The 21,382-nt window shown below is 33.4% G+C and overlaps 1 protein-coding gene across 4 annotated transcripts in view; it reads left to right on the forward strand.

Annotated features, from left to right (window-relative positions):
* ATAD2B (ATPase family AAA domain containing 2B) overlaps window positions 1-21,382 on the forward strand; it is a 125,442-nt gene that overhangs the window by 48,587 nt on the left and 55,473 nt on the right. For all 4 annotated transcript variants that reach the window (XM_043469254.1, XM_043469255.1, XM_043469256.1 and 1 more), the window contains 5 exons: window positions 3,873-3,961; window positions 7,362-7,521; window positions 8,735-8,825; window positions 15,844-16,155; window positions 18,563-18,698. In XM_043469254.1, coding sequence (XP_043325189.1) covers window positions 3,873-3,961; window positions 7,362-7,521; window positions 8,735-8,825; window positions 15,844-16,155; window positions 18,563-18,698 — 788 coding nt within the window. The remainder of the gene's footprint in view (window positions 1-3,872; window positions 3,962-7,361; window positions 7,522-8,734; window positions 8,826-15,843; window positions 16,156-18,562; window positions 18,699-21,382) is intronic.

The raw sequence follows: 21,382 nt of genomic DNA on the forward strand, positions 1-21,382 counted from the left end.
ATCTTCTTAAGAATACTTAATATACTTGGTCTATAAATATTACACAAACTGTTCATAACAAGTCATATTTACCAATCAGTGTGTTAAATTTAGGATCAGTAATTGGAATTTGTATGTCTTAGAGGTATTTAGTAGCAGTTTCACTAGTACTAATTTAAGATGATTTACAAAATATTTATTGAGGTGGCAACTTGGCATATAATAAATACCATGTTAAGTGCTTTTGAGATCCCTAGATACCACATATAGATTATAATCTAATTGAGGGACTAGAACAAACATAAAAAGTTAAATATCTGTGCAAGAAATATCACAAAGCAGTATATTATTTATTTTCATGAGTTACAAATATACTAGAAGAATTCAGTATTAAATGAATGCTTTTAAAAGGCTGAGTAAGGTAAGTGAATATTATTTGGGCTATCTTTACTACTTAAAAATACCATTTCCTAATACTTATATAAATTAGTCCTGATATAAATTCACTTTTAAATTATTTAGGGTACTGAAGGGGGTCATTCATACATGGTAATGCAATTTATATCTTGTTATGCCTAAGGAGATTCACATGACACTTTAAAAATACTTAGAGCAAGCATTTGTTGAATACCCATTACTGAGTTGATGTGTATCAAAGTTCTACCTAATTGGTAAAGCATTTCAAATGTTATTTTTAGTTATTATCAGTATCCATGTTAAAGACTGCTGTGTTGCAGATAATGGGTCTAGAAAGAGGGATAAAGTAAAATTGTTAACGTCAAGGTGTTCGATGTCTATTGAGAAGTCAAACATATGCAGTCTTCATGTTTCAAGAGGATTTCATAATAATTGGAAAATAATGTAAAATAACATTGGTGGATTTGGGGAGAATCAGGTTGGGGATACTGGCAAATTATCCAATGACTTATTTTTAAATTTTTGACAGTGTTATACTTTTTGCAACTTGATACTGGGTGTAGGAATGTTTCTTGGTTTTATCAAAAACCGTAGCATAAATCATGCTGCTTTTTATAGTATTTCTTTTGTTTCATGTTTTGGTTATTTTGGCCGTGAGGCATGTGGGATCTTTAACTCCCTTACCAGGGATCAAACCTGCACCCCCTTCATTGGAAAGTGAAGTGTTAACCACTGAACTACCAGGGAGTCTCCATGTTGCTTTTTAAATCTATATTTACTTTATTTGTGTTTCGTTTCTGTTTCTTTGTGGGCAATAGATTTGAAATGTTTTCTTTCTTTTTTTAAAAAAAACTGCTTGTAGTCATTATATGTCTTTTTAAATGACAAGAATCTACATTCCTAAATTAAGGATATAATCTGTTCTCTAAATGAGATGAAGGAGGTGCAGTTGGCCTTCCATATCTGCCGGTTCTGCATCCACAGATTCAGGCAACAATTTCAACTCATGTTGGTTGAGTTCACAGATGTGGAATCCATGGATATATAGGGCTGACAGTACTATGCTATTTTATGTGAGGAACTTGAGCATCCTCGTATTTTGGTATCTCTGGGGAGCCTTGGAACCAGTGCCCTGCCCCACAGATACTGAGGGTTGACCATACAATGTATTGGCTAAGAGTTTGGCCTTTGGTGTCAGAAAAATGTTAGTTCATATCTGACTTTACTATTAAGTATATATGAAAGTGAAAGTGTTAGTCTCTCAGTCTTGTCTGATTCTTTGCGACTCCATGGGCTATAGCCCACCAGGCTCCTCTGTCCATAGAATTCTCCAGGCAGGAATACTGGAGTGGGTAGCCATTCCCTTTTCCAGGGGATCTTCTGACCCAGGGATTGAACATGGGTCTCCTGCATTGCAGGCAGATTCTTTACCATTTGAGCCCCAGAAAAGCCCTATTAAGTATGTAACTTTAAGTAACTGAAAGCATCTGATCTTTATTTGCCTCTTCTATAAAATGGAGCAAATAATGCCTATCTCATTGGACTAATATGAATTTTTCCTAAAAGGAAGTGTATATAGTTGACTCTTGAACCATACAGGGGTTAGGGGCACCAACTTCCATACAGTTGAAAATTGGTATATAATTTTTGACTCCCCCCAAACTTAACTACTACCTGCCTACTGTTGATAGGAAGCCTTACCAATAATATAAACAGTTAGCATGAATATTTTGTATTATGTATTATATTCTGTATTCTTACAGTAAAGTAAGTTAGAGAGAAGAAAATGTTAAAAAAAAAAATCATGAGATTTGCAATACTATACTATATTTACCAAAACCAAAGTTTTACGTTGCCTGAATATAAGTTGAATTCTCTCTCAATCTATGTCAATGTTGTCTTATATAATGCAAAACACTGTAGATGTTATATATATTATACTATACATCAAAAATGAACAAATAAAATGAAAAAAATTCATATTTATTAGGTATCACGATTCATGCGTTGATAACAAAGAAACAGCCTTAAATCCTGGTGTTCATTTCTCTTCTTTACTAATAAATGAGAATGGGGCACTGTTGTCTGTATTAAAAACCTGTTCAGACACTCTTTCTTATCAGTGGTTTTCTTAATGGTGTCTGGAAACTTGTCTGCTACCTCTTGGTCAGAAGAAGGTACTTCTTCTATTACCTTGAGTATGTTTTTTAGTTTTTAAAATATAGTTTTTTCAAAGGAAAATGGCATAGCCAATTGGAAAACTACTTAATCTTCAATCGCAATTTTGTTTTCTTTAAATTTAGAAGTGACTTTTGTTGTTGTTTAGTTGCTAAGTCATATCTGACTCTTTGTGACCCCTGACTATAACCTGCTAGACTTCTCTGTCCATGGGATTTCCCAGGCAAGAATACTGGAGTGGGTTGCCATTTCTCTCCAGGAGATGTTCCTGATTCAGGGATCGAACATATCTCTTGAATTGCAGGCAGATTCTTTACCTCTGAACCACCAGGGAAGCCCTAGAAATGATTTAGTGATTTATTGTTTTAAACAAACTCCCACTTTCACCTTTAAATCTACTCATGCTGAATCCTTCCCAGGAGATTGCTCCAGTGTGTATTTCCAGGTCCTTGCTTTGTTCCTTTTACCAAAAAAATGCAAAACACAATTCCATTGTGCACCTTTAGGGCTCCAATCACCAAAAACAGGGGAAAAAAATCTTTGGAATAGCCAATCAAGTTGAATTAAAAAAATCCACATGAATGCCAGTGGGTTGGGGCAGGAATCCACTCCTGTGTTCTTGGTCATTTGATGCCATTCCATGAATCCTTGTAATTCACCCTCCCTATCCTGTCCACATATGATTTGAATCCAGTGATCTAGCTTCAAGGATTGGGGTCCAGTGAGCCCTCTCCAGTCCACCTTGACATTTTAAGCCAAACCTGTCTTTAAAATTATTGTCATACTCTGTTGGTATTAATTTCTGCAGGTTTAGATTCTTCACCTTCCTTTTGCTTTAAGTTTTCATAGAATGACCTTGCTTTTTCTTAAATTATATTAGAGTTTGTAGGAATGCTTTTCTTATATCCTTACATGGAAGCTAATTAAAATATGTCATTAACATAAAATAGTCTGTTATATGATAAAAGCAATATGAGTAGTGTGTTTAAATGTGTTTAATAAAATAGTATGTTTAAAAATACATGTATGTGTATGTGTGTAAATGACACATATGGCAGAATAAACAAATTGAAAACAGTAGTTAGTTACTGGGTAGGTAACTCCAATCATTACCTTGTGATTGGAGACTGAGGAGATAGGAGCTTTTCTTTTTCCTCTATAATCTTTCTTACCTGCTGCATGTATACCATGTATAAGTACCATTTGCTTATATTACCTATTTACTTCTGTTACTTATTAAAAAAACATAGTAATTACATTAAAAATGAAAACTAATACTTGTTTTCTTTTTATACTAGGCATATTTGATGAGACCTTCTATAATATTTTTTGATGAAATAGATGGATTAGCTCCAGTTCGCTCTAGCAGGCAAGATCAGATCCACAGGTAATATTTCCTAATCTGATTATGTTGAGTTCATATGTTGACATATTACTAAGACTTAACCCTTGAATTAGTGCTGTGAGGCTTGTAAGGTGCAAGCTGTTGTTTCCTTGAGGAAGACTTCTTTCTTATAGCATGTGTGTGCATGAGTGTGTGTGTGTGCGTGCGCGCGCATGTATGTGCTCAGTCACTCTGTTGTGTCCGACTCTTTGTGACTCTATGGTCTATTCACCCGCCAGGCTCCTCTGTCTTCAGATGTTTGTAGGTAGAATTTTCCTATTTTGAATTGAGCTGCTTAAATTTGTGAGCTTCTAATTTTCATCCTAGCTGTAATGTTTTTATAATATTTTATTTCTTAAAATATTTTTTTGTTTCTCTTGTCCCTGTGAATACTTGTGACTAAGCTTTTGTTTGCCTTTTCCCCACCATTTGGAACCTTCGTTTATATAAAATGTCTGAAATAGTCAATTCATAAATGGTACAAAATTTATCAGGTAAATGCTAACAGAAAGCTACTATTGCTGTATTAGACAAAATTGTGTGTAAGACAGAAAGCATTATTATAAATATAAAGACGATCCCCTTATAATGATAAAAGCTTCAACTTATTAAAAGATGTAATGGTTTAAAATCTGTAATTCCCTAATTACTATATTTCAAACTATATAAAACAAAAATTGACAGAACTGCAAAGTGAGAGTCAAACTGATCATCACTGTGAAAGAGATCATGTACCTCTTGGTAATTAATAGAACAAAGGAGCATAAAATAAATTCTCTGTAGATTATTTGAGCAACTGTGTTCTATGAATCTGATCTTGTGTGCATACTTATCTAAGGCAATATAGAATGAACACTAGTTTTAAACATCATTTATAAAAACTTATATTATGCCTTAAATCACAACTAATTTCCAAAGTTTAATAATATACTATGTGTAAGAGATAACAAACAGACAAGCAGAAAATTTTATGTCTGTTATCAGCAGTTATTGCTCTAATTCTAAATAATCTATGGTACTAGTGAAATAAAAATTATAACAGTATATGAACTGCAAACAAAGATATACAGAAATCAAGAAATTAAAAAGTTGCTTCTTTGAAAAAAATAAAATTGAAACCAACCTCTGGCTCAGTTGGCCATGATAAAAAAGACATTGATAAAGCAGTATTTAGGAAAAGAAAATACGTTGTTTTAGATTTTGTAAACATTAAAGATTAAGAAGAGGATTAAGGCTTAAACTCAAGAGGTTTAAGTATAAAACTTTTAGCAAAAAACCTGTGGGAAAATTTTCATAACCTGTATGTGAATGTTCATAATATTTTTGGGTAATAGCCAAAAATTGGAAACAGTCTAAATGTCCATCAACATGTATATCAACAATTTGGGATATATCATAAAATGGAATATTGTTTTAGCAATGAAAAGGAATAAACTCTTGTTAAAATGCCTCACATGTTAGCAAAGTAATGCTCAAAATCCTTGAACCTAAGGGTCAATAGTATGTGAACCAAGAACTTCCAGATGTTCAAGCTGGATTTAGAAAAGGCAGAGGAACCAGAGATCAAATTGCCAGCATCTACTGTATCATGGAAAAAGCAAGACATTCCAGAAAAGCATCTACTTCTGCTTTATTTTTTTCTCTCTCTCTCTTTTTTTTTTTTTTTCTGCTTTATTGACTATGCCAAAGCCTTTGACTGTATAGGTCACAACAAACTGTGAAAAATTCTTCAAGAGATGGGAATACCAGACCACCTTACCTGCCTCCTGAGAAACCTGTATGCAGGTCAAGAAGCAACAATTAGAACTGGATATGGAACAATGGACTGGTTCTAAATTGGGAAAGGAGTACATCAAGGCTGTATATTGTCACCCTGCTAATTTAACTTCTATGCAGAGTACATCATGTGAAATGCCAAGCTGGATGAAGCAGAAAGTGGAGTAAAGATTGCTGGGACAAATATCAATAACCTCAGATATGCAGAGGACAGAAACCTTATGGCAGAAAGTGAAGAGAAATTAAACAGCTTCTTGATGAAGGTGAAAGAGGAGAGTGAAAAAATTGACTTAAAACTCAACATTCAGAAAACAAAGATCATGGCATCTGGTCCAATCACTTCATGGCAAATAGATGGGGAAACAATGGAAACAGTGACAGATTTTATTTTCTTGGGCTCCAAAATCACTGCAGATGGTGACTGCAGCAATGAAATTAAAAAATGCTTGCTCCTTGGAAGAAAAGCTATGACCAACCTAGACGGCATATTAAAAAGCAGAGACAGTACTTTGCCTACAAAGGTCTGTATAGTCAAAGCTATGGTTTTTCCAGTAGTCATGTGTGGATGTGAGATCTGGACAATAAAAAAGGCTGACTGCTGAAGAATTGATGCCTTTGGGCTGTGGTGTTGAAGAAGACTCTTGAGAGTCCTTTGGACTGCAAGGAGATCAAACCAGTCAATCCTAAAGGAAATCAATCCTGAATATTCATTCATTGGAAGGACTGATGTCTGAAGCTGAAACTCCAATACTTTGGCCACCTGATGCGAAGAGCTGACTCATTAGAAAAGACCCTGATGCTGGGAAAGATTGAAGGCAGGAGGAGAAGGGGACAACAGAGAATGAGATGGTTGGATGACACCACTGACTTGATGTATGTGAGTTTGAGCAAGCTCTGGGAGATGGTGAAGAACAGGGAAGCCTGGTGTGCTGCAGTCCATGGGGTCGCAAAAAGTCAGACAAGATTGAGTGACTGAACAACAACAAAAATACACCAACAGTGTGATAAATTTCAAATAATCATGCTGAGGGAAAGAATCCAGTAGAAAAATAGTATTTACCATGTGATTCCGTCTATATAAAATTTTAGGTAATGCAAGCTAATGTATAGTGACAGAACTTGGATCAGTAGTTTCCAAGGGATTGGGTAGAGGTCAAGGAGGAGCAGTGGGGATGGATTACGAAGGGTGCAAAGAAGAGCATGATCAATATTACTTTTTTCCTTAATGGTGATAGTTTCACATACTTCAAAATTCAGCAATTTGTGTTCTTTAAACATATCCAATGTATTATATGTCAGTCATATCTTCAGAAGACTTAAACCTGTTTAGAACAATATGTGAAAGTTAATTGGAACTTAATTTCACTTTTGAACATGGATATAAAAATCTTTAAGACTGATAAAAGTTAGTATAAGCAACAGTTTTTGCAACTTTTTCTTTCTTTCCTCTTTAAAATTTTCTTACAGCTCTATAGTGTCAACCCGTTTAGAACAATATGAGAAAGTTAATTGGAACTTAATTTCACTTTTGAACATGGATATAAAAATCTTTAAGACTGATAAAAGTTAGTATAAGCAACAGTTTTTGCAACTTTTTCTTTCTTTCCTCTTTAAAATTTTCTTACAGCTCTATAGTGTCAACCCTCCTTGCTCTTATGGATGGATTAGACAATAGGGGTGAAATTGTTGTTATTGGTGCTACAAATAGACTTGATTCTATAGATCCTGCTCTTAGGAGACCTGGTCGTTTTGACAGAGAATTTCTTTTCAACCTTCCGGATCAAAAGGTAACAGTCTGTTTTCAATATACTAAGATTTATTTCTCATTTGATTATGAAGTGTGTGTGTGTGTGTATACACACCAGGCTTCCCTGTTCTTCACCATTTCCTGGAGCCTGCTCAAACTTACATACGTCAAGTCATATATATATATATGAAAGAAAATATTTGTTATATCATTGGTTTATTTTTGGTAGTTGAATGCCCAGCTTAGACCTTGGAATTGAAGCAATAGCTACTGATTCCAGATTTTGTCAACTTTTGAGCAAAATTTATCCGATAACTTCCAAGTTCTTTTTGTCTTGGAGCTAGATCCCAGATTCCTCACCAAGCCAATAATAATTTTATCTTGGTTATAATTTGCTTTTTCATAGTCTTAAGAAACTCAAGTAGCAGTGTTGAGGCAATAAGGACATTAAATTTTAGAAAGCGTTGTTTTTCCCCTGAAAGAAGGCAAATGTGAAAAAACATTCTGATGTGACTTTTAAGCTGATTATGGATTTTTATACTTCAGTGTTTCTTTTTTTCCTGTGGGAGAAAAAGAAATTTAATTTGGAACCAAGATGTTAAAATTTTGATTGTGTTATCCAGTTAGATTTAAGGTAGAGAATGCTATTTTGAAAGAAAAAAATCAAGGTAAAATTGTTTAAACCTTTGTTTTTTTCAGTGAATTCAATTACTATTCATGGAGATTACCTTGTTATGTATTAAGTGTGAAAGCATTCATGAACTTATATGACAGTGTGTATTATATTTCTTTACTTAATCAAAAACTTCAACTTCAAACTGTAATGACACTTTATGCATATTAGAACTAAAAGGACCTGAAAAATCTAAATATACAGTTTGTTAGAAGTTATGGTTATTATAATGCATTGAAGTTTTTTGCTGAAACATTTTCAGATGGTAAAAATGATGTGGAGGAAAGTGTAATTTAGTTTTGAGTTCTAGTCCTAGATCAAGTTCCTGTACCTCTCAGACTATTACATGTCCTAGTTTGTGAAACAAGGATCTCTACTACATAGCTCACAGGGTTATTATGGGAATCAGAGTTAACATGGCTGCCAAGCTGTTTATGCTTCTTTTAAAATAAACAATTGCTTTTCTGGGATATGGTTAGTTGATGAATTTGTTCCATCTGATACATTTTGGGGTTGATGATATTTTATTTGTATTTTTTTCCTTAGGCAAGATTTTATTTATCTGTGCTTTTCTTCTTAGGCAAGAAAACACATTTTACAGATCCATACCAGGGACTGGAATCCAAAATTGTCGGATGCTTTTTTAGGTGAATTGGCCGAAAAATGTGTTGGTGAGTGCTACTATTTGAATTTTTGACTGTTATTGTTTGTTCTGCTCAGCCTCCTTTTCCCCTTATATTTGGAATGTGAATGAGTATAATTATACTTTTGTGCAATAGATGGCTTTGCCTTCAAATGTAAAAAATTTTTTTAAACATTTCACTTGAAGTTTGAACACTTCTAAATTAAAATTTTAGCTGCCATTAGGTGTTTCGATTAACAAAACTCCGTAGTAATAATGCCTTTCATTGAGTGCTGGATTTCCAATCTTATTACAGTGTCTCCTTTTAGGAACTGTTCCCTTTCAGAAACTTTACTAAGAAAAATAAGCTTAAACAAGAGGTAAAGATCCATGTATAGGGCAGGACTATAGTCTTTTACTTCGCAGATTACATGATGGACTCATCTTCATTCTGGTGGTGTAGAAAGAAGTTGAGTGAGAGGAGTCTTCAAAGAAAACACTTAGTGACATCTGCTATATTTCCCTAAATGTTAAACTCTCCAAGTTAATGTTAAATTATTCACAGAGTAGAAGATCTCCAACAGAGTGAATGAACACTATTGCCCTAAAAGGATATGGTGAGAGTATTTTATGTGCATACATAGGAGATGGAATTCAGAGGTTTTAGAATTCAGGAGTTTGGCACTAATTAGGTCTGAAATAAAAATGAATATGGTATTAAGCAGCTGAATATACACGCAGGTATTTTCCTTTCATTCTTTTTCTGTCTTTTGTCTATTTTTCTCTCATTCTCCCAAAAATATAGATTAAAAAATCTCTCCATGAACTTTTTAAGCATTATGAAGAAGTTCCCCTAATAAGTCCACTAACAATCAGCAGTCTACTTGGGAAAAGTTTAAAGTTACCAAAACCAAAAAGAACAACTTAGTTAAAAAATCATTGTGGTCCACCATCAAATAATTAAAACTTAAATAGAACATTAGTCCATTCAGTTAGCTACATCCGAATTATCCTCTTCATCCACAGGGACCTCCATCTCCGAAGCAGCATACCTCAACTTTTGAACCACAAAGACCTCGACATCTTCTGGTGAGGAGAAAACGTAAATCTCTCCAGCACTACTACAGTTTAAGCTTTGCCTGGTATAAGAGAGCATGCGCCAAACCCATTTCATGTAAATTTGGCTTGACCTTTGCAAAGCCTTGTGCTGCTTTATGGGAGAGGGTGGTATTTGGTACAAAACCCAGTCTTTGCCCTTTTTGAAAATTTGACCCCTTTTATTTCCTGCTACTTTTATGATATTGTGTTAGAGTACAGATCAGAATGGAAAGTCTTTGTTGATTGGTCTGTGAATTTGTCACAGAATGATCCTTAACTGAAATAAGCAGAAGTCTTCAGATAATCTTGGAAATTCCCTGAGTAATCTAAAAATTACTTTTTATTACCCTATCTACCATCTGAAATATTATATACTCTAATTTGTCATCCTAAATATTAGAGTCTCAGTTTTCTTTTTCATTTCCAAAGGCCACTACTTCTCATTTTACCAAGTTATTTATTTTAGCTTTTAGTCAGTTTCTTAAGTTAAAAAAATTTTAAGACATACTTTGTTATAGGACTGAAAAATTTCTCTTGCCTTTTTTGGGGGTGGCATTGCTGGTTTAGAATCTGCTTGTATATATATACTATTTTCTTCCTGGAGAGTGACATAAAAATTATAATTAATTTAATTATAATTAACTGACTTCTGATTTTGTTTGTGACATTTATTTCATTTAAGAAACCAATTCACATTAAAAAAAAATCAAATGCAAGTCTTCAAACAGGAATGAAATAGCAATACACTTTAAATTCATTATGAAGTTACCACTTATGTATCCCAAAGATGTTTTAACATGTATGGGTTCAGTAGAGTGAAATTTATGCCTGACAAAAGAGTAAGCAGGTTGTTGATGAAAAACTGAAAACATGGTTGACCTTTTGTTAGAGGTTATGGATTTGGTAACTTTTATCTTGAAATGAATTCCCAAGTACTTGGAGGTTTGCATGCTTCATAGGTGTGATTTTTAGTAGTCTTCAAGTAATTTCGGTATCCAGAACATGTGCATAAATAGTAGGAGCTTAAAGTTAATGAAGATCTTCTATCTAATCATATTTGTCTATTCATTTTCACTAAGGTTTAAGCAATGAAAGGGTCTCTGTCAATGAGGCATCTTAGCTTGTGGACCTTCACTGTTTGGTATTTTACTTAAAAAGTAGCTTCATAAAATTTTATTGCCTTTCCTAGTTTATATCCTCTTTGAATAGTTTATACTTTCAGTCTTTCAGACAAATCTCCATCTTAACAGTACTCAAAATGCCTTTTTTTTTGGTGTCTAGATATGTGTATTTATCAGACTATTAGAATTGTAGTGGTAGAATTAGTATAGTTATGGAATTCTTATGGAAGGGATTTTGATATTTTCTCTAATATCAACTTTTAACTCTCAAAAGAGGCTATATTTCAGTATTTCTAGAATAGTCATATCATCTATTTTCTAAACCAGGACCCTTTGAGAGTGAAAAAGTATGCTGTTTAGGCAAGCGACCTAAACCGGGACATGTGATCACACTTAATATAACCTATTTAGCCTGGTTATGATATACCTTTAATCCTGTTTTAGAGTCTAGTAAGGAAAGTGTATAAAGTATTGGGGTCGCATGGGGTCCCAGTGTGGTCGCAAGTCAGACATGACTCAGTGACTAAACAAAAGGAAAGTACATTATTAACTCAGTAGTTCTCAATTTTTTTGTTTATCAGAATGACTGGTAGTTTTCTCAAAATACATATTTATGATATTAAACCACCACTTAGTGATTCTGATTCACTAACTTTATTGGTAACCTATTTTTGATTCATTTTCTTTGTTTATTCAGACTAGTCAAGGTTGACAACCACAGATATAAACTAGTAATTCTCATTCATGAACAAATGTAACGAAGATAAATCCTGTAATTTATAGTCTGTTGGTTACGATAATCCATATGAAAATTTATTTTTTTCAAGTAAAACTTTATTACTAATGATGAAATTCAAACTTTCAAGGAAAAAATTAGAATTTTTTTTTTTTAACAAAATGGATTGTAAACTACACGGCAGTTCTCAAAGGGTGCTGTATGACTTATATTTGTCACTGTGAGCTGACAGCTTGCTAACACTTAAAAGACTGTAGTGATGAGACTGTGGTAATATTAACAAATGTGATTTTTGGTATTGTTAATAAAATGTGTCAATATAGAAACATCCATATAATTTAGGGAAGGAAATTTACTTTAAATGGAATCTATTACAGTTGATAAACTCTAAAGTTATCTTTAATAAGTTAAGAAAAAATGAACAGTAGATTGCTAATTATATTATTAACATATTATGTCAAACACAAATGTTATGGGCAACATTTACTGTATAAAATAACTTTTAGTGACTTTTTTCTGTTCTGCATTGTTTTTGAGCATTTTTTTTTGTCCTTTTTAACTTAGACTTTTTGCACTTAAAATTGGGTCATATAGGATGTTCAGTAACTGTATATACTTTTAAAGAAGTAAAAGGAGTGTGGTTTATATTTTTTGAAGGTGGTAGTTTATTCTTTACTTCCTCTGAAATGGATTGTTTGATTAACTTTATGTCTGAGCTAGTGTTCTACAGTTATTTTGTTGAACTAATGTTACAGATATGTATGGAATAGGAAAAGATAGGTTTTTTTGGGGGGGAGGGGATTCATTCCTTAAGAAGTAGAAAATAAAATGGAGAGTGATGGTGTGATCACTCACCTACAGCCAGACATCCTGGAGTGTGAAGTCAAGTGGGCCTTAGGAAGCATCACTATGAACAAAGCTAGTGGAGGTTATGGAATTCCAGCTGAGCTATTTCAAATCCTAAAAGATGATGTTGTCAAAGTGCTGCACTCAATATGCTAGCAAATTTGGAAAACTCAGCAGTGGCCACAGGACCCAAAAAGGTCAGTTTTCATTTTAATCCCAAAGAAAGGCAACGCCAAAGAATGCTCAAGCTACTGCACAATTGCACTCATCTCACAGGCTAGTAGAGTAATGCTCAAAATTCTCCAAGTGAGGCTTCAACAGTTTGTGAACTGAGAACTTCCAGATGTTCAGGCTGGATTTAGAAAAGGCAGAGGAACCAGAGATCAAATTGCCAATATCCGTTGGATCATAGAAAAAGCAAGAGAATTCCAGAAAAACATCCATTTCTGTTTCATTGACTACACTAAAGTCTTTGACTGTTTGGATCACAACAAACTGTGGAAAATTCTAAAAGAGATGGGAATAGACCACCTTACCTGCCTCCTGAGAAACCTGTATGCAGGTCAAGAGGCAGCAGTTAGAACTGGACATGGAACAACGGACTAGTTCCAAATTGGGAAAGGAGTACGTCAAGGCTAATATATTGTCACCCTGCTTATTTAACTTCTATGCAGGGTACATCATGTGAAATGCCAGGCTTTGTGAAGCACAAGCTGGAATCAAGATTGCTGGGAGAAATATCAATAACCTCAGATATACAGATGACACCACCCTTATGGCAGAAAGTGAAGAGGAACTAAAGAGCCTCTTGGTGAAAGTGAAAGAGGAGAGTGAAAAAACTGGCTTAAAGCTCAACATTCAGAAAACAAAGATCATGGCTTCTGGTTCTGTCACTTCATGGCAAATAGATGGGGGAACAATGGAAACCGTGACAGACTTTATTTTCTTGGGCTCCAAAATCACTGCAGATGGTGACTGCAGCCATTAAATTAAAAGACGCTTGCTCCTTGAAAGAAGAGCTATGACCAACCTAGACAGCAGTTAAAAAGCAGAGATATTACTTTGCTTACAAAGATTCATATAGTCAAAGCTATGGTTTATCCAGTAATCATGTATGGATTGAGAGTTGGACCATAAAGAAAGCTGAGTGCCAAAGAATTGATGCTTTTGAACTGGGATGCTGGAGAAGACTCTTGAGAGTCCTTTGGACTGCTAGGAGATCAAACCAATCAATCCTAAAGGAATTGAATATTCATTGGAAGGACTGATGCTGAAGCTGAAACTCCAATACTTTGGCCACCTGATGTGAAGAACTGCCTCACTGGAAAAGACCGTGATGCTGGGAAAGATTGAAGTCAGGAGGAGAAGGGGACGATAGGGGATGAGATGGTTGGAAGGCATCACCGACTCGATGGATATGAGTTTGAGCAAGCTCCAGGAGTTGGTGAAGGACAGGGAAGCCTGGTGTGCTGCAGTCCATGGGGCTGCAACGACGCTAATGAGTGACTGAACTGAACTGAACTGAATGGTAAACTTGTTTTTTTCTGAGAAATTTTTGGGAAATTGATTGCTGGCATGGGACAGTGTTCAAGCTTCATCTGCTTATCCTTTTCTGAATTAAATTCTCATAGGACATAGTAAGTTTTCCCCTACCTCTTAATAAATGTTCCTTTTAAGAATACAATTCTTAATAATTTTAGTTGAAATTTTTAGTCCCAGTAAGTTGGTTTAATAATAAAAGAGCTTAAATTTCTTGGGAATAAAAAAAAAAGCCTAGTAGGTAGGATTCATTTTTCCCCCTTTCCTGTTATACATGGTAACTTAACAGTTTTATGTTTCCAGACTATAACCTTGCTGTTAACTTTTTTCTCTTTTCATTCATTCTTTCACTCAGGAAATTATTGGATATCTATTGAAAGCCAGGCCAGACATTGTTCTTGGTATTTGAGATAGATAAACACTTAGTGAACAAGACAAATAATCCTAGAGGTCATTTTCTAGTTGGGGAAGGCAGATAATAAAAATACTAGGTAAATGATAAGGTGATAAGTGCTGTGGAAAAAGGAGAGCAGGGTAAGGAGTTTTATGTTGCATGTAGGACTTGGTTAAGGTGATCTTTACTGATAATAGGGATATAGTTTATTATAGAAGTGTGAGTCAGTTTGATTTATATGGTTTTGTTCGTTAATGTTCTTTTTCTGCCAGTTAATCTGGGACTATTTCTTCTCTGCTTATATTTTTCCTGTCTAATCACAATTTTAATTTCAGTACTTAAGTGTTCTACAAGGTCATTGTAAGATATAAAATGAAATAAATATAATAACACCCCTGGAAGAGCTTAGGGACTAATGTTCTGTAACTAGTTTGAGTGGTTCCGCCTGCTGGCGTAACTGACAAAGGTGGCCAAATGTAGGTTTAATCAGTAATGTAAAAAACCAACCACGACTAGTTTGAGTTTTCTTCTTTGTTTTGTGTTAAAGACCTAACAGTTCCTATATTTTTTTATGTATTTGTTGCTCAAATGAATGAAATGACTGACTTCACTGGCAGCTCGATCAGTTATTTAACTTGATGATCACTTAAATATGGGTAATGGATGATGCTTCATGTCTCTATAGCCCTTTGAACTAGATTATGAATCACTTTAAGCTAAAAGTATATATAAAAAGGAAATTAATGTGAAAAATGGAAGAATTCTCATTCCTTTTAGTACCTTTGGAATTATCAGAGATGCTTACAACTTTATAGTTTTGGGGATACTTAGATATTAACCTGCTTCTACCTTGCACTCAGAGTTGGTAGTAGAATAGCTCTGATTTTGAAGTTTCTGCTTATGTATACTACTTTGTACCGCTTCATTATAGGTGTTTGAAATTAGTAATATTAGAAAAATTTATGGAAAACTGATGCCTTAAGGACTAAACTGATGATTAGGAATATTGATGAAGGATTGATATGACGTTATTTTTCTTAAACCTTTCTTGAAGAAAGATGTACATTATAATCAGTGGTCTTGGCACAAAAATATATGACTTTTAATATCATTAGTTTATGTATTTGTTAACATATTCAAAGCATTTTCAGTTAATGGATAAATGGTTTTATTAGATGTTTTTCAAGGGTCATTTTTCATTTTGCTAGTAAAATTGCCCATAATAATTGATTTAATATTAGTTTTTTGGATAAAGATGTACATATTTGCAAAATATAATTGGTACTTGGAAAAATGGACTTACCTTTGTTATCCTTTTCCTTTTGTGCATTAGGCTATTGCGGAGCTGATATTAAGGCCCTGTGCACTGAAGCTGCCCTGATTGCCCTGCGGAGGCGTTATCCCCAGATCTATGCTAGCAGTCATAAACTGCAGCTAGATGTTTCCTCAATCGTGCTCAATGCCCAAGATTTTTACCATGCAATGCAGAATATTGTGCCTGCTTCCCAGCGTGCTGTCATGTCTTCGGGACATGCACTGTCTCCCATCATAAAACCACTGCTGGAAAGAAGCTTCAACAACATCCTAGCTGTCCTGCAAAAAGTGTTTCCTCATGCTGAGATTAGCCAGAGTGACAAGAAAGAAGGTAGTATAAATTCTCTTTTCATACTGTTTAAATGAAATAAGTATGGGCATAAGTAAATAAATTGAATATCCTTATAAAAGTATTTGTGTGTTACTCTTTTATATTTGCCATGAATATAGGAGATGTATCTATTTCATTTGCCACTGTATTCTAGACCTAGCATATGCCTGGCATACAGTAGTTGCTTATTCAGTGTCTATAAGAATAATGAATTTGTTCTGAATATTTGTTCTGTTTGTTTACTCTTGGGACTATCTGACTATCTTAATATAGGAGTGTTACCATCTTTAGGAAAGTTGACTGTAATAGTATTGATTTACATTTCTCTTCTTATTATAAAGTGTTTACATAAATTGTCATTTATTAATCCTCATAACAATCCTGTGGGGTAGGTACTCTTACTCTATCAAAAATGAAGATATTCATTTATATAAGGTCACTCAGTAAGTTCTAGGTCTTGCTCAAACCCAGGGAGCCCAACTCCAAAGGCAGTGCTGTTAACCATGTTGTTATAATGTCCCTCTGGATTCAGCTCATCATATTGCTATTATTGGCACAGCACTCCATAGTGTGCTGTGCTAATGGAGTGTAGTTTATTAGTAAGGAAGTAAACTAGAACCTGATTATAGATGGTCTTGAATTCTGGCCTCATGATTGTAGTTTGAATTTGAGAAAAAAATAGAAAGCTACTTTAAAAAATGTTACTTATTTATAGGAAAACTTTAGGTTTGTATGCTAATCAAAGTAAAGCCCATGAACTTTGAAGAGACAGTAATTTTTAAAAATTGTCTTAATTTTCTTTGTTTAGCATGTAGTTTTCACTGTATAGAAAATTGTTAGTGAATTATGTTAACGTTATAACTGTTATATAGAGAAAAAAATCATCAGTAGTCAGTGAATTTTGCTGTTATAAATATATTTTTCAGAAACTTTTTAAAGTAGATTCTCATGAAATATCACATTGATTACTTGATTTCTTAAATTTGTCAAATGAGAATAGATATTATATATGAGCCAGCTACTCTGCCATGAACTGTGCATTTCTTGTCTCTGATTTTCATAACCGAGAATCTGTATATTTTCCCTAATTTTTTTAAATTAAAAAAAACTATGTTACCTTTAGAAAATCATAAAAATCTACCTTCTCTTCTGAGAGATTATAACTTCTTTATTTCCATTTGAGAATTTTTTATGACATTATTAGCTATGTTTTCTTACCACTTTTTTCCCCATAAGTATTAAGTATGCTTTAGATCCATTTTTTTCTTTATATGCCAGTGGAAGGAAGAAATCACTTTGATTATTAATAATTTTTTTTAGTTATTTAGATATATTATTCTGGATTATTTTGGTCTTTAATATTTTTCTTAGCAAGTGTCCTTGTATATGAATTATCAATCAAATGGTACTTAATTATTTGATTAATTTTTATAATATTAGTCATGTTAAATATTTGACTTTTTTTTTTCCTTTATTTTTATTAGCTGGAGGCTAATTACTTTACAATATTGTAGTGGTTTTTGTCATACATTGACTTGAATTAGCCAATATTTGACTTTTAAAAGCCACTGAATTGTGCTCTATCTGCCAGCACAATTCAAGACCTCATTTTAGAAAGCATATCTCTTTTTTTCCTTGTTTTCTTTGGGGAAGGGTATGATTTCTGTCAATTTAAATTTCCTCACATTTCTCCTATACATGTAGCATTGCTTTTTATTGAATGAATTGACACTTTTGTTAAGTATGTGTGAATTATAGCTATAATACTTTAGGTTGCAGTCTAGGTAAATTTTTAAGTATGGCACTCTCAATAGGAATTTTAGTTCCAGTTGTTCATTGAGCAGTAACTTAAGACCCATAAAGAGACTAATGTTACTTGAATGAGTGTGTTTTCTAAGATTGGCTTTTTTTCCACTAAATTCCTGAGTCCCTTCTTAACTAGACTAGATTTTCCTTGAAATGTGTGTGTGTATGCCATGTGAAAAAAATAAAGGTCAATTTATTCCTTGTTGCTTTTGTAAGAACTGGGCCATACTTCAATTACTCTATTAATTAAACCATTTTGTATTAAATGCACTGGTTTTGGTAAAAATTAGCTTAGTGATTCTTAGTAAGTAGGTGAGAACTTTATGAGAGTGCCATTTCTTTTCCAGACTTCTTGTAGTTATTCTCCAAAAATGTATCTCATAATACTTCAGTAGTCTGTACAGGTGAAAGAATTACATTGGTTCCATTTATAACTTACTCAAAATACTGTAGTTTGTCATTTGCCTGGTCAATTTGTGTTATTTGATAGATAACTTGTTACTGCCACTTGATTTTTTAATCAGTTTTCCTTAGCTTTGGTAGGTCAGTAGTATTAAATGACTTCTTAAGCCTCATAACCTTTGTGTTCTTTTTAAAACAGATATAGAAACTTTGATTTTAGATGACAGTGAAGATGAGAATGCTTTATCAATTTTCGAGACAAGTTGTCACTCAGGATCACCAAAGAAACAGTCATCAGCTGCTGCTGTACATAAACCTTACCTTCATTTTACAATGTAAGCAATTTATATCAAATTTCTTTCAACTTAGAGTGATTTTTACTACTTTATGGTTAGAATTGCAGTATATTTTTACTTACGGTTATAACCTTGAGGACTTTTTTTCCCTATTGTTTGGACATAGTTCTGGAAAATTTATATTGTGCTTTTGTTTTTGTGTGGTAATAATTTGGCTTATTGGTCAACTAAAGATATTTTTCCTTGAACCGATTGTGGGATTCTTTTTTTTTTTAAGTAGGATAGAAGGCAGGGTTACCTTTAGAAAGTCAATCCATGTCCCCAGTATTCTTGCTTTTTATTTCAACTGAACAGAAATGAAATATTTACTGTGATCTAGAGTATTTTGATTGTAATAAGTTTCACATGATAATTTAGGACTCTAAGGGTACTAAGAGATTTTGAGTTAGAAATTGCTTAGTAATTAAATCAATAACTTTCTGATTGTCCACAACCTCATTAGTTTACACTTTCTAATTTAGATTTTATGTTTTTTCTATTTACCTTTATTTATAGTAAAGCAGCTTTTGCTATACACTTCAATAGGTAAACAGTTTTAGTGCTAATGTAATTTTAAAGTAAGACATTAAATAGTTTTCAAATAGTAACAGCATCATCAACTTGCATTTACATAATTATCAGGATAGTTGAAGAACCGTAATGCTCCAGTCAGGTAGGTCTAATAGGATTTTTTTTTGATAGGACTTTTATTAGAAGACATTGTGTGTATTTTTTTAAAGTAATGTTTCTTTAGAGAGATTTTGAATGAATTTAAGTCTGCAACATTAATGAAGTTTCTCTCATAGATTTTGGTGAAATGTTAATTTGATTATTTGCATTGATAACCCTTCCTTGTTTTTCAGTTTTTAAAATGAGACTAAATCACTTTAATTTACTCTTTAACAGTAAACTATCCTGTTAGTAACTTTTGTCTTCTACTGGCAGAGCCTTTCTTTTATGCCTTCCGGAAAGTTTTCTTACAGTATTTTAGTAATTTTACAAATCTGTTTATTAAGGGAAAACAAAATGATCATTTTTTTCTGACTTTCACCTGGTTAGCTGTGTGTGTGCTATTTGTTTTAACAGTTTTAGTTGTTTGAATTTGAAATACATAGTAGAAGCCAAGAAACTGTCAAAAGACAAGTTTTTCAATTTTATATTAAGAACATTCTGTCACTGACTTAATGTATATCAGTGCCATGGTTTATTTTGTTTGACTTAGCCTTTCTGAAGAAATTGCTCTTTTGCATAAGCTTTTCTAATTCATTGATTTGACTTTGATTTAATAGTGAGACAGCTGTATCCTAGGATGAACTTTTTAAAGAGATGTTTTGATAAAATTAGTTTGTTAATTTACTCATTCTGCCATTTTTTTTTTTTTTAAACCCTGTGCCAGGCACTGTACTAGATGCTGGAAACATGAATAAGATATAGTTCTTATTCTGGAAAAGTTCTTGTTCTTGCGATTGACAAGCATTAGGATATGGCTGGTGTTTTGAAAACAGAACTAACAGGCTTGCACAGGGAAGTCCAGAAATGCTTTACAGAAAAAATGGTGACAGTTGCTGTCCTTTTGAGTATAGGAGTTAGCATTTGTTGCTTATTACAAACTAGACATGTGGTAGGTGTATAAAGCTGGGGCTTCATATATGGTAATACATATAGGCCTTTCAACAGTCATTTAGCATTTGTGGTATCATCATTTTATAGATGAGGAAACTGAAGTACAAAGAAGTTAAGTAAATTGCCCATGATCATGCTGCTAGCAGGGGGCATACTTGGTACTATTTGTTTCCTGGGACCATATTCCTTCTGTTGTACTGTGTGGTTTCCAAATTGATTTCTAAGCTTAATAGGTTTTTATGGGTAGGTTGGACGATATGATTTTTCACTTTCCAAGAAGTATTTACCTTAGAATATAAGCCTTTAATAAGGGTTGCACACATATTTTGTTTTTGTTGATTTGGTTTGGTTTGGCTTTTTTGTTTGAGCAACATGTGTTAGCATGTCAGATTAATACAGAAAAGATGCTGGACAAGTAGAAAGCATGACTTGAATGCTAGTGTCAGTAACACTAGCTCAGGCATTGATGGTGCGTTTCTGTTTCTGGAATAGTTTCCTAAAACTGTTGAAATCTTTTCTTTAGATTTACGAAGAAATAGAAGTCAAAGTATTTAAGGTCTGTCAATCTGATAAAGAACCCTTATGATGGAAAATAAGTTTTCTTTCTTACTGTATATTACCATAAAGGGATTAGAAACAGAACTTTCTGAGGTTTTCCAAATGAAAATAGCTTTGTTTTTTCTGATTAGAAAGATGATATACTCTGTAGAGAATTCAAGTAAAAAAGAAGAGCTTAAAGAAGAAAGTAAAATTAAAGCCCAAGCACCTGAAGGTAATATTTGTTAACATTTTGGTGACCACACTTGGTATTCTTGCTATCCATATAGACAGGCCCATATATTATTTTATATAATTTATAGTCTTCATAAGGCTGTTAATGTAACTTGCCTTTCCCCCCTTATTATGTTAGGAATTTTATTTCATGTCAATATATGTCTAATGTCATTATTTTAAAATAGTAACTGCATGGTATTTTTTAAATGTTTCACAGTTTATAATAACCTTATTGATAGAAATGGAAGTTTCCACTTTTCCTATTTTATAAACAGTGTTTATTTATG

Source organism: Cervus canadensis, chromosome 5 (assembly GCF_019320065.1).
Source record: "Cervus canadensis isolate Bull #8, Minnesota chromosome 5, ASM1932006v1, whole genome shotgun sequence".
Classification (NCBI taxonomy): domain Eukaryota; kingdom Metazoa; phylum Chordata; class Mammalia; order Artiodactyla; family Cervidae; genus Cervus; species Cervus canadensis.